Source organism: Typopeltis vanoorti, chromosome 5 (assembly GCF_054136105.1).
Source record: "Typopeltis vanoorti isolate ZY-2024b chromosome 5, IOZ_Tvanoo_1.0, whole genome shotgun sequence".
NCBI lineage: Eukaryota > Metazoa > Arthropoda > Arachnida > Uropygi > Thelyphonidae > Typopeltis > Typopeltis vanoorti.
In genome coordinates, this window is record NC_143553.1 from 127,453,633 (window position 1) to 127,472,781 (window position 19,149).

Here is a 19,149-nt window from a genome sequence, read left to right on the forward strand (position 1 = left end):
TTGTATATGTTGGTGAGGGGCTGTTGCCAGATTAATATGAAGGGAATTTTTCATAGCATAGAGGGAGACAAAGGTAAAAGGGGGTTCATCCTTAGAAGCACTATAAGGAGAATGTGCAAATGGCATGGGCTGTGAATGGTTATTGAGTGCAATGCACTGTCTAAGAGAGTAGTGAGTGCAAAAACTGTGAAGGGTTTATAGCATAGTTCAATGATCTTTTTGGTGTGAGTGTGAATCTCCTGCTGTGAGTCTTTTGACTTTATGCAGGTATGATTTTAATAATAATAATAATAACACAAGCAGGCAAAATAAAAACACTCACCAACGATTTTTATAGTACTCATTTTGTTATTAGTAAGTTTGCTGAAGACATCTTAAAGTGTGTTAAAAAATCATTATACTCATAGTTGTATGAAAATTCTTTCACTGATATGTACTTATTTTTTAAAAATTTCAGCTGAAATTTATTCATTTAGGTTTCTTCTCTCCTTTCACTCTAAAATTTACCCAGAGTAGTGCAAGTGCTATAGTTGAAAACTATTTGTATTTGAGATTATTAAAAAATACAAAGAAAAAAAAGCAACAAAATAAGAAAGGCACTTTATACCACGTAATCACAAAGCAAAATGATCCCTCCTCTCTGAACCATTTCCAGATTGCAGCTTACAGACGCACCACTTTGTTGATCATCTGAAACATGCCTAAAATAGTTGAAATAAACTATCGGTTACACATGCAAGTATGATGGATCTGTTCATTTTAACATGCAGTTTATAAAAGTTATTTCTGAAACTTCATTTTAATTTTACATTAAAAATTAATCCATATGTTTTATAAAAGAAATTACAAAGAGCATAATAAATAGTAATGAGTCAAAAATTAAATTGTATATTATAATTACACTGGTGTTTAAAACCTAAGGATGAGCACTATTTCTAAAGATTACAACCACAAATTCAGATGAATCAGCTGGTGGCAATTTGTATCACTGATGATTGTGAGCAAAAAGCAAGTACACATTCAGATTTTCTAGCGTGCAAAAGGATCACCTGGAGCACTCAACAGGCACTAAATGAATTCTGTTTGAAGGAAGCTCTTTTTGTAAAGGAATAAAGTTGTGAACATAGCATTGTATCCAGGCTCTGGGAAGCATTTCAGACAATGGAATCTGCTCCAGATATTTGTTAAGAGGTCACCCTCACTCCACCAGAGCATGAAGATAGATTTTTGATTATAACAGCAAAATGTAATTGATGCACCAAGGTCAGATCGCAAGTTGGCATCATTCAAGCACAGATGCGTGGATATCTCGACAAACTGTGGCAAGACATCTGCAATAAGTACACCTATATACCCAAAGGCCTGTAGTCTATGTCCCTTTATCCACAGCTCATCATAGAGCATGTTTTCAGTGGTGTTGTATCAATAAAAATCGGACAAGACACCAATGGGCTAATGTACTGTTTACAAATGAGAGTCATTTTAGTCTTTCCTCTGATTCTAGGCAACACTTGATCTGGCGTAAAGTGGTACTGCTTGCCATCACAAGAATGTTCTTGAAAGAGAAAGGCAGTGCTTGGGTCATGGTGTGGGGAGTCATTATGCTTAATATGCACACCGAGTACAAGTGCAGGAAAAAGAGACTACGACCAATGAAAGATTTTGCAATGAAGTTCTTCAACATCATGTTCGATTGTCCTATGGGGCTGTAGATGAAGAATTCGTTTTTATGGATGACAATGTTACACCACATCGCACATGATGTGGTGTAACTCGATGTGGTGTTAATATCCTCGGTCTCCAGAGGAGACCGAGGATATTAACTGAATTAATTAACTGAATCAAGTGGTCAGCATGCTCTCCAGATCTCAACCCCATAGAACATGTTTGAGACACATTGCTGCTCACAATTCCCCTCCAAAAATCAAACAAGGCCTTATCCTTGCTCTGAAGGAGGCGTACGCAAGTTTTCCTCAAGAACTCCTGAATCACATGATGCTAAGCATGGTATGATGTTGTGAGAGCTGCATCACAGTTTGGAGTGGGCATATTCCATACTGAAATGTCTCTCTGCATAGTTTTCAGTAAGCACTGTATATTAATTCCTTAACTACATCCTTCGGAAATTTGTATCTTTTGCCAAAAACATATTGCAGTTTAATTTGTACGAAATTTATAAGACATTTTTTTGTGTAATACAATTTATTAGTATGCTGGCAATAAATTTATGTCCACATTTGGCTGTAGTCATGAAAATTTTTCATGTACGGGTAAAAATGTAGTTCATTCTCAGCTTTTAGAAACCAGTGTATTATTAGCCATTTTAACAACACAGCAATTTTTTCCCAAATCTGTGGTATATGAAGTTCACAGTTTAGTACAAGACTACCAGCAACACTAACACCCTACTTACTAGATGCCAGTAAGTATCTTGAGAAGAAAAAAAAAAGTTCCCATGATCGATTTCTAGAGCAGGGTTTCCAGATTATCTAACACTTACCATCCCTCGGCATTAATGTACATTAAGTTTAAAACCTTTCATAGGTACAATTAAAAAAAATCTTTGCATATCCACTCATTCATTATTTTGGTTTGTGAACATATAACAAATTTGAGTGGATAGGTGATAATAATAATAATAATAATAATTATTATTATTATTATTATTATTATTATCAATTTCTTATCAAATAGCAAGAATACTAAGAGCCTACAACATCAGAGTGGTCTTCAAACCAACCACCAGCATCAGACAAGTTTTAGGATCCCCAAAAGATAAAGTACCTTTCTACAAATATCCAGGAGTATATTACATTCCCTGCTCCTGTGGTCTTGCCTACATAGGACAAACTTCACGGAGTTTAGAAATCAGACAAAAAGAACGTGTCGGTGATGTAAACCACAACAGAAGTATCTCTTCCGGCTTTGCACATCATTTCTGTACGTGTAACCACACGATAGAGTGGCAAAACAGCTCAATGCCATATCTCAATGACGACTATAGACATCGTTTATTCAAGGAAGCCACAATAGTGTCAATAACCGGTGGAAACCTCAACAGAAATCAGGGTGTAAATCTAAACAGTTCATGGGAAAAACCTTATCCTCTTTCTTAATCAAGCTGAACTACAGCTAGCCAGTAATCACATTACGCATTTACAACAAACACGCATGCGTGATAATGAATAAGAACAAAAAGTCCTCTCTGTCATGCGAATGTGTAACCTTAGCTACTAGTTGGTTTACAACGTTTTTTATGTTCCTTTCTATTTGCATTTACTAGTTTTTATGTCTTTTCATAAACGCCTTGAAAAAGCCAGACAGTCTGCTGGCGAAACTGGTAGGCTATAATATAAGTTTGTTTTTATGGTCAGCATTAAATAAAATTGTATTTTAATTATAAACGACCAAATATGTTTAGTTTAATTATTATTATTAGGTGATAATAATAATTATTATGTAGAGAGATCATCAAGGAGTCAGGGACTCATTGAGGGAGGCTACATACTATCTACAGGAGCTGTCATATCCATTTTTGAATGCAGTCACACTACTTGTACACAAAACATCCAATGATAATCTATTCCAATCACACACACCGATCTATGAGAGAAAAATCTAGCTCTCCCTACCCTGTGAACAGCATTCATTCTCAATTACAAAGGATGCCCTTTTGTCTTTTAAACACCTTCAATAAAATGAAAAATTCCATCTACTGATATCCTGTTATGAATCTTTCAGAAGTTTGTGTTTCAATCATATCATCCCTCTTTCTCCTTTTTGCTAGTGTCTGCAGTCAACAAATTCTCAATCTGCCTTCATAATCAGTATTCCGCAATCCTGATATTATTTTTAACACTCTCCTTTGCACTCTCTCCACTGTATCAGAATTACCATTGAAACCAGGAGACAGACCTGTGCACAACAATCCAAGGGAGGTCTTATCAAGGTCTTGTAAAGGGGTGAAATAACTTCCTTATCTTTACGTCAAGATTTGTTTCCGCATTGCAATTATCCTCTGAGTTGTATTTGCAATCTTTCCTATATGGCCCATTAACTTCAACTTTCTATCTATTAAAACTCCAAGATTCCTACTCTCATCAGTTTCTTCTAGCATAGTCCCACCAATATAATATAATATTGGATACCTCATCACACAAAAGAGCATGACTTTACATTTAATAACATTGAACTGATAGCCATGTTCACATGTCCACAATTCCAGCATATTCAAATCATTCTACAAGTACTGCATATCGGTTGCATTCCTGATTAACCTGCTTATCTTTGCATCATCAACAAATAGCTGTATGCCTTCCATCAAATCCTTCCCAGTAATGAATAGACTGAATAACAATGGACCAAGGACTGATCCCTGTGGTACACCACTTCATTACCTTAAATCTTGCAGACTCATATTCCCCATATACTACTTTTTGGATATCTGTCAGCCAGCCATCCTCTTATCTAAGCTAATATTTTATAAACCAATCCATTATTCTCCAGTTTATGCAACAGTCTTCCATGCTGTATTCCGTCAAAAGCTTTAGCAAAATCCAAAAGTATTATGGTATATCCATTATCCTTGTCTTGCTCAATGGTAACATAATTATAGAATGTGAACAACTTGCTTGCACATGACCTTCCCTTAGTAAGGGAAGGTCATGTGCAAGCAAGTGACCTTCCCTTAGTAAATCCACACTGTTCATTATATAGTAAAGATTAACTGTCAACCTATTTCTGAATGCAAGCATCCTTAACCAACTTTTCCAAAATCTTCACCACCACTCCAGAGGTACTGATAGTTTGATAGTTGAATACATCAGTTTTTGTGCCACCCTTGTGCAATTGGATTACATTCTTTCCACTCCTGTGGAATCCTCCCTATTCTGAGATGCAAATTATATAGTCTGTAAAAGGAATAGAGAGTTCAGCAGAACACTTTTTTAGCATCAAAATGAAAAAATGAAAAAATCACAACTGTACAACAGCTGTGATTATTTTGGCCTGCTCCTTATAATTTTCATAACTGATATCATCCTTAAACACACAGTATTCCTTCTACGTTATCGTTTTCTTATGAATCTCTTGCTTAATAAGATTATACATCCATTCCACTCCTAATTTATCTATTCCTCGAAGTCTAGGAAGACATTCCAACATTGAATCATTTAAATATTTTTTAAATGTTTCCCACGCGTTGTTGATATCCTTCCATCCAACAACTAATACCATGGCACAGACCCAGCATACTTCTGAGTTGGTCACAATTTCCTGCTTTATAGTTCAGTGTGTAACCTTTTCTGAAGGGTACATTCATAAACTTAGCCACTTCCCAAGTGAGTACCTCATGATCACTGTCACCAACTGGAGGCAGAATAGTTACATCTTTAACTATAATCTGACACTATAATCAGATCCAACCTTGAGTTCCTTCTGTCACATGATGCTTGGGAAGTTGTCTCACAACAGTTCAATAAATTCAGTTTCAGTCTTCTCGTGAGATTTCACTTCTACCCAATCAATGTTTGGATAACGTTAATTCCTCCCTCCTCCCCATTATGATTACTCGATTCTCACCCATCATCCTTATTTGGTAATGCCTTTCTTGTCATTAGCAACGAATCCACTAGGTTTGTAACAACATTTCCCTACATATTTGATCTTGTTAGACCACCTCACACCAACAATTACATTTGGTACTTACAAGAATAAATAAAAAGGTATGCAATTTTTATTTTTAATTTATATTTATTACTAATCTCTCTCTCTCTGCTGAATGTATGTTCCATACAAATAATAAAGAAACCATATCTAGAATCCTAAACACCATTTAAGATTCTGATGCAGAGAAAAAAAGACCCTGTTTACGTCTTCCCATTTCTTCTAGCATGAAATCTGAGTAGGCTTTGGTGCATTATATCAAGAAAGAAAGCAGGCCTTCTTTTCAAAGGTACAATTTCAAAACCGATATTTGCATACCAGCTGTGAGACAGTAAATCAAACTGAATCTAACTGTAATATTTTAGGTGTATTCCAAGTCAGCTAGAAAATCTGCCACTATTCTGCCAGGTGTGTTTAGCAAGTCTGAACAGCAGTGTTACCTTGGGCACAATACCATGAAAGCAAAGAGTAATAGATTACTTGCAGAAAAAGCAAACCTCTGAAGGTCTTCTTCCCCCCCACTTTAGGTCAGTGATGAATGTGATCACCAGGTGTGAGGCCACTGAACCACTTATTGGAGGCATGAAAAAGTTACATGTTTGGTCTCTTAGAGCACATTTTCGGGACACAATGACAAAAATAAATGAAAAATACAAACATAAAATAATGAAAAAATAAAATTTATAAAAATAGAAGAAAAAAAAATCCCTAGTCCATCCACAGTACAAAACATACTATAGGTTTACAAATAACTTTTCATGAGTAGAAGTAACATAAAAATAATAATAATACAATAAAATCATACTTGGTTGTAGTTTCAACCTTAACAATGTTGATTTTCATCTCCAAACCAAACAGATTTGATCTCTTCCTCACTAGTTACCCTTTTAAGTTTCCTGCGAATATTGTCTGTTTTCTAGGCAATTTCAGATCACAATCTGCTGTTGATTTTTTCCCTTAAAGTGCATGTAGCCAATCTCATCCTGGTGTTTGCATGCATTATAAGAATGTCAAGTGAGAAGATCTTCATGACTGCTATGCATCATTTCCTTAGCTGAATCATGATATTCATCCTCTGATCCAAATATTTTCAATGAACACATCACTAATACAATTATTACTAGCGCATATCATTTGATTTTTTAACGATACTTGTGACATAATGATTAGAAATATATACACGTTAGCACAAGAATAATGTTTATTTTGCCAAATATTTCAGTCTGAATATTAGCCACTGAAGATGGTCTGTAATATTCAGACCGAAATATTTGGCAAATTAAACATTATTCTTGTGCTAACATGTATATATTTCTAGCGCATATCATAGTTGTACAAGTGAAGAACTGGATATACTGTAATTGGATTTCAATGAAAGTCCCATGTTCCTTTTTGTTTACACTATATGCTGAAATAGTATTAACAAGCAATAATTATCTTTGCATCCAATGATTTTTAAATAGCTAAAAACAGAAAATTCACATCCGAAATGACAGTCATAGTGTCTGGTCTCTTGCCAAAGCCACTGGCTATAACGTTTGTCCTACTTCCACTACTTCTACATGCAGATGATTCCATGGCATTTGTTCCCACATGAAAAGCCAATATTCTGACTTTTTTTCTTTTCCTCCAATTCTGTGCCAATCTCAGTAAATGTCCTCTTTTCTTATCATTCCTAGCATGCAACATTCAATATCACTTTAACTTTTCAAGAGCAAGCTATCAGAAGATTTTTTTGCCAAGCTGGATTGAAAAAAAAAGCCTCCCGAGCATTTCACACTTGGGAACAATCAAGGCAAATCTTGATTGTTCTCAAGGTGCCTCAAGAGATGAATCGTGTTTTATATGGTGTTTTCTTCTCTCCTATTCCACTGGTAATTATAGTATAGCTTTAAAAAATAGCTGATATTCAACTCATTCCTAAGAAGAGTGACAAATATTTTCCATCTTTTCCTATTCCACTGGTAATTATAGTGTAGCTTTAAAAAATAACTTATATTCAACTCATTCCTAAGAAGAGTGACAAATCTTTTTCATCAAATAAGTCCCCTTAATTTTACTCACTTAAGTTATTTCTTAAATTATGGAGAAACCATTAACACTTAACTTCTATGTTATCTGCAAACCTTTCAACTAAAAAATAATCACCAATAAGAATCTTGTTTGGACACATGACATGAGTCAGGGGAATTTCAGGTGGTCTGTGGCAACTTGCCTGCTAGCTTTTTTGTCTAGGCACAGTAAATGAGATGATGATGATGGTAGTAGTTGAAGCCCTGTTCTTTCACATATTCACTTTCTTCTATATATTGACCTTCTCCAGTTGATAATAAATGCCATAGTTTTCCTAATGACTGCACACAGCACTTTAAAAAAATTTTTTTTTATCATTTGACAATCCTTGTACTACACATCCAGAATAGTCAAAGTATCCACCTCAACAATCCTAAATTCTGATCTCCAAACCATTCTTCAATGGAGTACTGATAACCTTGTGAAGTTCAATGCGATTAAATCACTCCATTGGTGAGAGTGGCCATGAGGTGATTACCTGGGTGGTTGCCAGCAGTGCGAGGACTTCTGTAAGAAAAGAGTATACGTGGAACTACAAGGGGGGGGGGGGGTGGCATGATTATGAAGAACTCAGGAGACAGCTTGCGAGAGTGGCATGGAATGATGAGTTAGCTGGAAAAGAGATCAATGCAGCTCGGGGGATTTTCAAAAACTATCTAGTAGATGCAATGTCTAAATGTATTCCAAGGGTGAGAAGGTTAAATAAGGTAGGTGTGAAATGGATGAATAAGGCGATTAAGTATGCGATACAGAGAAAAAGGGCATTATGGCAACAACATAAAAGAGGTGGAAATAACCAATTCCACGAGGACTACAAAGACCAGGCAAGGTGGGTGACTTGGTTGGTGAGGGCAGCTAAAGAGGGGTATGAACAGCAGTTAGTTAATGAAGCCAAAAAGAATCCTAAGGAGTTCTTTCGATATGTAGCCAGCAAAAGAAATAGAAGGATGAGATTGATTGGAGAAAATAGTATAAAGACAGCTGTTGCAGATGGTGTGTTGGAGATCCTTAATGAGCAGTTCATAAAGGTCTTTCAATCCTGTGAATGCGACTTCATGGAGAGATTCAGAGCAGTTGATGATGGGGAAAGAGAGAGTGACTGTAATTGAGCAAGAGGTGTATGGGGAGTTGAGCAAACTAGATGTAAATAAGGCTGTGGGACTTGATAATATATCACCACGTATTCTGAAGGAATGTGCCGGGGAGTTGATGCCAGCCTTGACATATTTTTTTAATAAGAGTCTTGCACTGGGTCAAGTTCCTAAAGAGTGGAAGGAGGGCAAGATTGTGCCACTTCATAAAGGAGGTGATAGAACTCAAGCATCAAACTATAGACCTATCTGTGTGTCAGGTGTTGTAGTTAAGTCATTGGAGAAGCTTGTGAGAACTAAGATCCAGAATTGGGTTGACAGCAATGGTATTATCTTTGATGGACAGCATGGATTTGCTAAAGGGAGGTCATGTTTTAGTAATCTACTTACTTATTACAATAAGGTGACTGCTTCCATAGAGGAGGATACACAGTAATATATTTAGATTTCGCAAAGACTTTTGATAGATTACGGCATTATAAATTGATAGTCAAACTAGAGCAGATGGGGTTGAATATTAGATTGGGTGCATTGGATTAGAGACTGGATATCTGATAGTATCAAAAAGTTGTGTATGGGGGAGCGATATCCAGGAAAAGGAAAGTTACTAGTGGTGAGCCTCAGGAGTCTGTTTTAAGGTCATTGCTGTTTAAATTGTATATTAATGATATTGGTAAAGATTTGGATGGAGATATTCAGTTGTTTTCAGATGATGCAAAGTTGGGACGAACCATGAAGAATAGAGAAGATGTTGTGGCCTTACAAGAAGACTTGAATAAATTGAGTGATTGGGCACAGGAATGGGGATTTGAGTTCAATGTTGCAAAATGTAAGGTTTTAAAATTTGAAAAATAACAATCGAATGCAGAATTTATGCTTGGTGAGGATATATTGTCGGAGGTGGAGGAAATAAGAGATCTGGGCAGTGATAGTGGATAAGGATCTGAAATTTAGGGGACACATAGCCAAAATTGTGAAGACAACACAAAGGCTTCTGAGAATGATGTGGAGAACACTGACTTGTAGAAGAAGGGAGATTCTTGTTCATTGTACATGGCTTTGATTAGGCCACACATGGACTATTTTGCCCAGACTTGGTCACCTGGTTTTCAGAAGGATGAAGAGATGTTGGAAAGGGTCTAGAGGCAACTGACTAAGGCTAACCTCTGGAATGTCGAGTATGAGGAAAGATTGAGAAGATGCAACTTGCAGTCTGGTGGACAGAAGAAGAGGGGGAGATATGATAGAGACCTACAAGTTAGTAAGGGGTTGTTATAGGATCAATGCTGGAGAGGTTGTACAGAAAATAGTGTGAGATCAGGGGAGAACCAGAGGTCATTCCTGGAAACTGTATAAAGAAGGTGTGAGCAGGGGAGTGAGAAGCAGGTTTTTTTCATGCAGAGTTGTGAATGATTGGAATGTCTTGCATGAGAATGTGGTGTCTGCAGAGAATTTGAATGCGTTTAAAGCATGGTATGATGAGCTGTGTGTATGATAAAAGGACCTCCTAGATGAGTCTTTGACTCAATGGGATCTTGGGTAATAATAATAATAAATCTTATCTTTCACAAAAAACTTTTTTTCCAGTGTCTTACTTTTAAAATACCCAAATCTCACTAAAATCTCCCTTCTTGGAATAATTCAATCCTTTAATTTTTCTTGATTAAACAAATTACAAATAACATCTTTTTAGCATCCGAGAAATCAGGTTTTCTCTTTTATCAAGAATGTGCCTCTAAACAGTTTTAACTCTATACATATCGATTCAATCAACAGAAATTAGTTTCACATTTGGGATGTTCTACTTAAGAGCATTTCAAAAATACCTGATTTGGTATAGAAGAGAACAAATGGATGGATTAATGATCCATGTCTCACCAATTCTTTCCATCCTCACTCAGATGTTCAGTTTGCATTTTCCACAAATATTTCCATAGTAATTATTTATCAGAATTGACAATATAATTCTCCTCAATCTGCTCTAAATTTAGAGTTAAATATTCCTTCAGAGTTCAACTTCAAACTGACAAAACAAACTTTTCTTTTTCTTCATTCATTCATTCACTCATTTCCCTGCTACTGCCGTTTTTTGGAACACTCTCTGCTGTTATGTACTTCCTAACAAGTGCAATCAGTGGATCTTCATAATAAGTTTCTTTTTTTTCTTCAACCTTCTTGCCCATCCATGGTACCAGTGTACTATATGTTGAACAAACTTCCTATTTATAAAATTTCCATTAAAAAAAATCCAATCCATGAGAAATTATCATCATTAATTTGAATCATTGTGTGAAATTTTCTAATAAAAATGATTGAACAATTATAAAAAAGTTATTATCAGTAACACACACACACACACACACACACACACACACACACACACACACACACACACACACACAGTATATATATTTATGTCATTAAAACTATAAAAATAAAATGAACATAAAAATCAGCAAGTAATGTACTGACTTTGGACTGATTGTTGCAGAAAGAGCTGTTGGTCTTCTACCAGCAGGTTGCAGCACTTGTGTCCAAAAGTTTTGGTTATCACAGTTTAAGAGTGTCAAAATATTACACCACTGTAACACAAGAGTTGGATAAAATGAAGCAAGCTTCAAAAACATATGGTTGATTTCTGAGACAGAATATAAAGAAGGATGAACATTAACATTATTATCTGTTTCGAATGATTCAGTTTGGATTACCATCATTGCTGATGTTGCTATTCTTCGAAATATACCTAAAAAAGAATGAAATGCCAAATGTTAGTAGCACAACAAAAAATGTAAAACAAAAATATTGCAATCAAAATTAAACTAGAGAAAAACAATGTTAGTTAGTTATCTTAATGTATTAATATATCACTTCATGGTTCAACAATTTCCTTCCAAATTTGTTATTTGTCAGGTCTACACTAGTGTCAGATTTTATATTTTCTTCTTTTATGATATTACTAATTGCATAAATCCTCTTGTATCTCGGTTTTCTTCTCGGACATTTTTCTGCAACATCAAACAACTGTTTGCAAAATTTTAAGTGATAACTTTTGATGTTTGGCTCTTACATATATATATATATATATATATATATATATATATATATATATATATATATCAGTAAGAAAGAATTCATATTTCATGGTTCAACAATTTTCTTACAAATTTGTTATTTTTCAGGTCTACACTAGAGTCAGATTTTACATTTTCTTCTTTTCTGGTATACTGATTGCATCAATCCTCTTGTATCTCGGTTTTGTATCTTGTAACATTTCAAAGAAAAAAATCTTCACATCCCCTACTATATACATTCTTACACAACTTCCAGAGAGAGACTTCTCTCTTGTCATGTATTGAATATTTCTTCTGACTCTATCCTATAAAACCACCTTTAACACCTTTAATATGGTTCTATTATTCCACCTCTTTTCACTAATCAATCCAAGTTTGTAACCAACAAATCTTTAATCTATTCTCACAGGGAGCATTCAATACTTGTTGTCATCTTGGTTACTTAGTCATTTCCAAGAAGTCTAAGCCAACACATCTATGCATGTAGACTAGCGAGTATCATAAAAAAGCCTCATTAAGAGGGATGATAACTTCGTTATCTTTATTTGGCTCAACATCCAAGAGAACCTGTAATCTGTTTTGTTCACCTTTTTTGTAGTATGTGCTCAGAACTTCACTTCCACATCTACTATCATTCCAACAAATCCACAGCCACATTAATTTCTTCCATTCAAGTTCCTTATATAACAAAACTTATAATCTCTTCATCATAAAAAATATAATCTTACATTCTAACAAATGATACTAACAATCCTTATCCTTCACCCTTACCCACACTGTCAAGAGCTTTAAATAATCCTGCAGGATCTCCACATCACTTTTTTTTTTTAAACTATTGTCCAACTCAGTTCATCAATGGCAAACAACTAGATATCCCATCCCAAATGATTGCTAAAATCATTAATGTATCAATACCACCAGTCACTTGCCTTCTCCTCACCTGTTGCTAATAGACAAAGGTGCCAAAGAAATGTACATGACTGATTCAAATCTGCCATATACTATTCTTTGATATCTTTGTCAATCAACAGCTGTTCCAGTTTTTATAATAGGTTTCCTCGTGATATCGTATTGAATGAATTTGCAAAGTCCAGCAGTATTAGATTTAGCCAATTATTTTACCTAGCTCAAATGTCACTTTAATTACAGGTATTGATACATTAATGATTTTAATATTGGTATTGATATCAATTGGTACTGATATATTAATGATTTTAGCAATCATTTGGGATGGGATATCTATGAAGGAACTACATTACTAAGGCCTACATTTCACAAAGCAGTAATGTCTCCCATAGAGTATCATATAAGTACCACCCATTTCTGAATTTTGCCCTTACTAACTTTTCCAATATCTTAATCGCCACTTCTGATATACTGACTGGTCTACAATTTACAACCTCTGTCTTAGAGCCTCCTTTACATAACACAACTATTCTGCTCTTATTCCACTCCCTTTGAACCCTACTACTACTACTACTACTGCTAAGACTTAAACAGAATAGTCATCATGGTCAATGCTAATTCTTGATTAACAGTGACAATGCTATTAAGTTTCTTTCTAATATGTGCTTGCCATGCTACTACCTGTTCACTCCCATAATTTTTCACAGTCCTCAGATACCAATGGTATTTGTCTTTGATTAAATGTTTTATTTCTAATCCTTTTGAAATTCTGTTATTGGTTTCCATATGTAATTTGCTATCTTCATTAAACGTGTGGACAGACTTATGTGTTCGTTGTACATGTTGTTTATTTTTTAATGGTATATATTAGAACACAGAAAAATAAGTACATAATTAATTTATTAACTTATTGCTGATATTTTGCTGATGTTATAACCAATATCTTCAGAGCACAAAAACACAGTTTGTCACAATACGTGAGACTATAACAACATGGTGTAATCAACAGACTAATTAAACAAAATTGAAGCAGCAACACAAAGACTAGAGTCCTGATTTTGGCACCCTCTATCTAAAAAAAAATAAAATAAAATAAAAAAATTGCAGCTATCGCATAAGACTAGAGTCCTAAAAAGAGGAATAAAACCTGTACTAGTTTTTTTTCTTAAAATGACTGTCTCCCAGATTTTAGGCAAATTTATACAGCCATATTTGTTGAGATTTGGAGTGTGTTTCAGGGCTTCTGTGCAGTACTTTGTGTTCTTCCAGTTGATCCTGTGTGCAGGGGTATCCAGAGCATCGTCTGCTAGGTCTGACCTGCCATAGTGATAATGCCGGATATATCATTTGTGTTCGCTGATGCGGATACTCACAGTTCTTCCTATTTGACCATAGTAGGCCTTGATTACATGAGCAGGGTACTTCGTAGACTCCTGGACGTGATAAAGGGGGGGAAATGCCCTTGGGTGAGCAGATAAGGGTTGCTAATTTGCCACACAGTCTGAATGTGGTGCGTAGTTCATGTTTATTAAGAATTCTTGAAATCTTTTTGGATGTGCCTTTAATGTATGGGATGGTGACTGTTTTGTTGTAGTTCTCTGTGATGGATTGTGGGATGGGTTTCTTAGGAGCGTTTAGTATTTTGTTTATCTTATCGGGATTATAGCCATTGGCCAAGAAGTGTTGCGTAAGTGAGCCAGTTCAGCAGCAAAAGCATTGTCATTGGAACAGATTGCTCTCGCTCTGTGGGTTAGCATTTTTAAAATGCCATATTGTTGAGAAGGGTGATGGTGTGATTGTTTGTGTAAATATCTCCCTGTATGTGCGAGTTTTCTAAAAACTGAAAATGATAAGGAACCATCTGGAAGACGTGTGATAAGTGTATCCAGGAAGGGCAGACAGTTATTAGCTTCCAGTTCCATTGTAAAGTGGATTTTTGGATGTTGGCTATTTAAATGCGCTAAGAATGTTTCCAATGTCTATGGGCCATGTGGCCAAATAGCAAGCACATCGTCAACATAGTGTAGCCAAAGTGTTAGTTTGGTGGCTGTATTGATTGCTAGTTTTTCCAGGTGTTCTATGTAAAAGTTGGCTGGGGGGGGGGAGCCCATGGCTATCCGATCTACTTGTTTGTATATTTTCCCTTTCCATGTGAAATATCCTGCATGTATTGTGAATTTGAATAGTTCAAATATATCAGGGGGGAAGTGTGACTTCAGTACATTGAGGGTTTCTATTAGTGGTACATTTGTGAATAGTGAGGTGATATCAAAGCTTACTATTAAGTCTAAGCTTTTTAGGGTATGGTGTTGTAAGATGCTTTTTAGGTGGGCTGAATTTTTGACAAAGGAGGGAGAATTGTTTGTGACAGTGGCTAGTAGCTTAGCTAAATGTCTAGCCAGTTTGTATGTGGGACTATTTATACTGTCCACAATTGAGCATAAGGGTGTACCTTGTTTGTGAATTTTTTGGTGCTCCATAAATCTTAGGTATTTTAACATGGAAGGGCTCGAGTTTGTTTACTGTGTCTTTGGGCCAGGAAGTAACTTTTTTCAATAATTTACATGCCTTATTCTTTTGTGTGTTGGTGGGATAGCGATCTATAATTTTGTGTGTTGACTGATCTTATAACAGTGTGTGCATTTTGTTTTCATATTCTGTTGTGTCCATCACCGCAGTTGCATTCCCTTTGTCTGCTTGTGTTATGATAATCTGGCTATTATTCTGTAGCTCTTTTACAGCAATGATTTCCTTATGCAGGATATTAATTTTGATTAGGATGTTGGCCACATCTAAATGTATGTTGTTGGCAATTGTTGGAGGCAAGTCGTATATTCCTCGTTCGATGGACACCATTATTTCGGCTTTTGGAACTTGTTTGGGAGTCATAGCAAAATTGTGCCCGCGACTTAAAGCACTAGTGGCTTCTTTGCTTAAGGTGAACGACGATAAATTCATGAAGATGAGGTCTTGTTGTAATTGCAGTTGTTGTATAGTGTTGCGTTGTTGGAGATTTTCAAACTTATTTTGGTGCCGGTTTTTGACTATGTTGAATTCTTTTTTAGCTGTTGTGTCGGTGATGTTATCTATGACCTCTACCATAGTTCCGTATTCAGAATATTATATAGTGATTCACGTAGTGTGTTGATGGTTGAATTTGATTTTGCTAATTCCAGACGAGTGGCATTAAGCTGTTCATTTAATAGCGCTACACTTGCTCGTTTATAAATGCGTTGGGCTTTGGCCGAGTGGAACTTGTTTTTGATTTTAACACAGTTCAGTATTAAATTGGTGTCTTGGCACCTATTTAAGAAGGCTAACCTGTTCAGTTGCCACGCCAATTTTAACTTCCACTTACCATATCGTCTCCGTGAAGAATCCTTAAACGTGTGGACAGATTTATGTGTTCGTCATACATGATGTTTATTTATTTATTTGTTTTTTTTTAACGGTATATATTAGAACACAGAATACAAACAAATTCACCTAAACCCCAACCTTGCCTACAGAGTATGTAAGCGAGGTTGGGGTTTATGTGCAAGGACAACAGCTACAACAGTACATGAGGTAAGAATAAATAGCAAAATATATACAGCAGCTTATGTGCAACCAACAAATTTAAAAAAAAAAAATTGAACAATACAATCATCATCATCATCAAATTCCTGACATGTACCTTCAAGAGGTGTAGATGATGGAGAAGCTTTTGGCAGTTATTGTTATAGGTGTGGATGAGGGAGAAGCTTTTGGCAGTTATTGTTATAGGCATTAGTGAGACTTGGCTAACAGTAGATGTTAGCCAAGTCTTCACATTCTATCCGTGTAGTTACAGGGATAAAATGTGAAGGGTTTAGTATTTGACAGACAGGATAGGGGAAGGGATACTGCTGATAATAGCAGATGAATTGCAGCCTAAAAGAATAGGAGAACAGGAGGGAGGGTGGCTGTTCATTTGAAGCAGTCTGGTGTAAGATCGAAGCAAGTAAGACAAATTTACAGTTGGTTGCTGCCAGGGATTCCAGTTATGATTTAGAAGACATGCAACAGCAAATCAATACAATGAGAGCAGATCAAACAATTATTATGGGTAAATTCAACCCTGAAGATAGAGATTGGAAGGAAGAAAGGTCACATGGTAGGAAGGAAATGGGATTTATACACCGACTGAGAGATAATTACTTGAGGTAGCATGTGATGGAGGGAACTCAGGGTGTCAAAGTATTCAACCTAGTCACAGGATCAGAAGAGCTATCTATAACCAAGGTGAAAATATTATCTCTGATTGGTGAAAGTGACCAATGCGGTCTTGACTTGGAAGATTGGAAAACATGAGGATTATTCTGACAAGAAGGGGTAAATGTGGAACTTCAAGACAGGTGATTATGCCAAGCTCAGGAGGATGCTTGAATCTGTACCATGGCATAAAACTCTGCAAGGGAAAAATGTTAGTAGTGCATGAGAGATAGTTAAGGAGTATCTAGTGGAAGCGATATTAAACTGTATACCATGCACTGTAGAAGAAACACTGTGGAGGGTATACAAGGAGAATGGTGACCAGCATGGTAATGAAGGCAAAATCAGATTACGAGAAGAATCTAGCCAAGCAGGCCAAAAGAAATCCCAAAAAGTTCTTTTGTTATTTGTGGCAAGTAAGAGGAAGAATGACTATTGAAGATTAACTTGAATGAGTGCTGAAGGTGATGAGGTGACAGAAGCAGATAAAATAGTTGAGTTACTGAGTGCTCACTTTGCAAGGGTATATCATTCAAGTAAGGTTACTGCTGAGACATGTGTGTTAGAGATTGATGTGGAGACAGAGGTGGATGAATTGGAAGTTCTTAGAATATTGCAGAATTTCAATGTATGAGGGTAGTCTGAAAAGTTCTCGGCCTTGACCATAGATGGCAACATTATCGACTAGCTGAGTTACGGAGTGCTCACTTTGCAAGGGTATATCATCCAAGTAAGGTTACTGCTGAGACATATGTGGAGACAGAGGTGGATGAATTGGAAGTGCTTAGAATATTGCAGAATCTCAATGTATGAGGGTAGTCTGAAAAGTTCTCGGCCTTGACCACAGATGGCAACATTATCGGCAAGTTTTTTCTTTTTTTCTAAGTTGGTACATCTGTCATAAGCATCCATGCAAAATTGCAAGTCATTCTATCAAGTAGTTGTTTTATACAGCTGTCTGAAGCAAAAGTGGTGTTGTCTGTATCCCTTGAAATGGATATAACTGAGTATCGTATGGTTATAAATTTCTTTGTAAAGATGGTTTAATGCCAAAAAAAAATTCATTCGAAGTTCATAAAAGTTTATGGGCACTCTTCTCCTTTGTTTTCGACAATTAAGAAATGGGCTAGCGAGTTCAAATGTGGCCATAGCAGCCTTGAAGATGATCCAAGTGAAGGATGTCCAAAAAGATGAGACGAGACCTCATAAAGGTCGAAACTGGTTGTAGTGACTTTTCCCATAATACTTTTGCATTATGGGAAACCAAAGCAGTTGATGTTGTCAACAGTCTCTATATAAAAGCAAACTAGACGAAGAGACATTTCACGTTTATGCTTCAGTATATAGGATTAAAACAATATAATTTCCTTTCAAGTATGATATGTTATTATCAAACAGAAAAACTTTCCGCAACCATTTATTGTGTCTCTACTTGCTTAAGCCTTGTGATGATCTCTGATGAATTTGATAAAGAAAGATTCATGATCAAAATCACAAATCCTTCATTATCAAATTTATCAGCAATTTTTAGCATCAGAGATTCCCACCCACCCAGTATCAAGCAAGCAACAATGAACATGTTCAGAAGTGGAATGCCAGAATTACCTCCAAACACTATACCAGCACTAGAGAGTCCAAGCATGCAACTATGATGTTAGATCCAGTGATGGTGGTTTGGAGATAGGAAGGCAAAAAAGATTAAAGAGAAGCAGGGTGAAGATTGTAGAAAGAAAGTACAGAAAAAGAGAAATAATGAAAAAGGGTCAGCACCATTACTGGGTGGTTCCCTATACAAGTGTTTCCAATAGAGGAGAAATAGAAAAGTATCAAGCACAGGTTTTCAAAAATATTTAACATTTGTAGTACTGTTCCAAATGAATTGTACTGTCCAGGTCTGAAGGTTTTAAAATCATGACTCCCTCCATTCCTCCAAACTTGGGATAACTCAATAGCGCCATAATTATTGTGATTTGGGGGGGGGGGTGCTAAAGGTAACTTAAAAAATCTCCTTTGGGATTTACAATAACATCCAGAAGGATTGTTATTGCTACTGTCTCCCATTATGCTAGGCTATCCAAAGTACTGTCTAATCCAGAACTGCCATAGTAATT

At 36.0% G+C, this 19,149-nt stretch overlaps 1 protein-coding gene across 1 annotated transcript in view; it reads right to left on the reverse strand.

Annotated features, from left to right (window-relative positions):
- Positions 1 to 19,149, reverse strand: part of htt (huntingtin) — a 1,164,033-nt gene that overhangs the window by 454,252 nt on the left and 690,632 nt on the right. Inside the window, exons 32-33 of the mRNA XM_090393484.1 lie at positions 11,301 to 11,571; positions 608 to 701 (exon numbers count right to left, since the gene is read on the reverse strand). Coding sequence (XP_090249610.1) covers positions 608 to 701; positions 11,301 to 11,571 — 365 coding nt within the window. The remainder of the gene's footprint in view (positions 1 to 607; positions 702 to 11,300; positions 11,572 to 19,149) is intronic.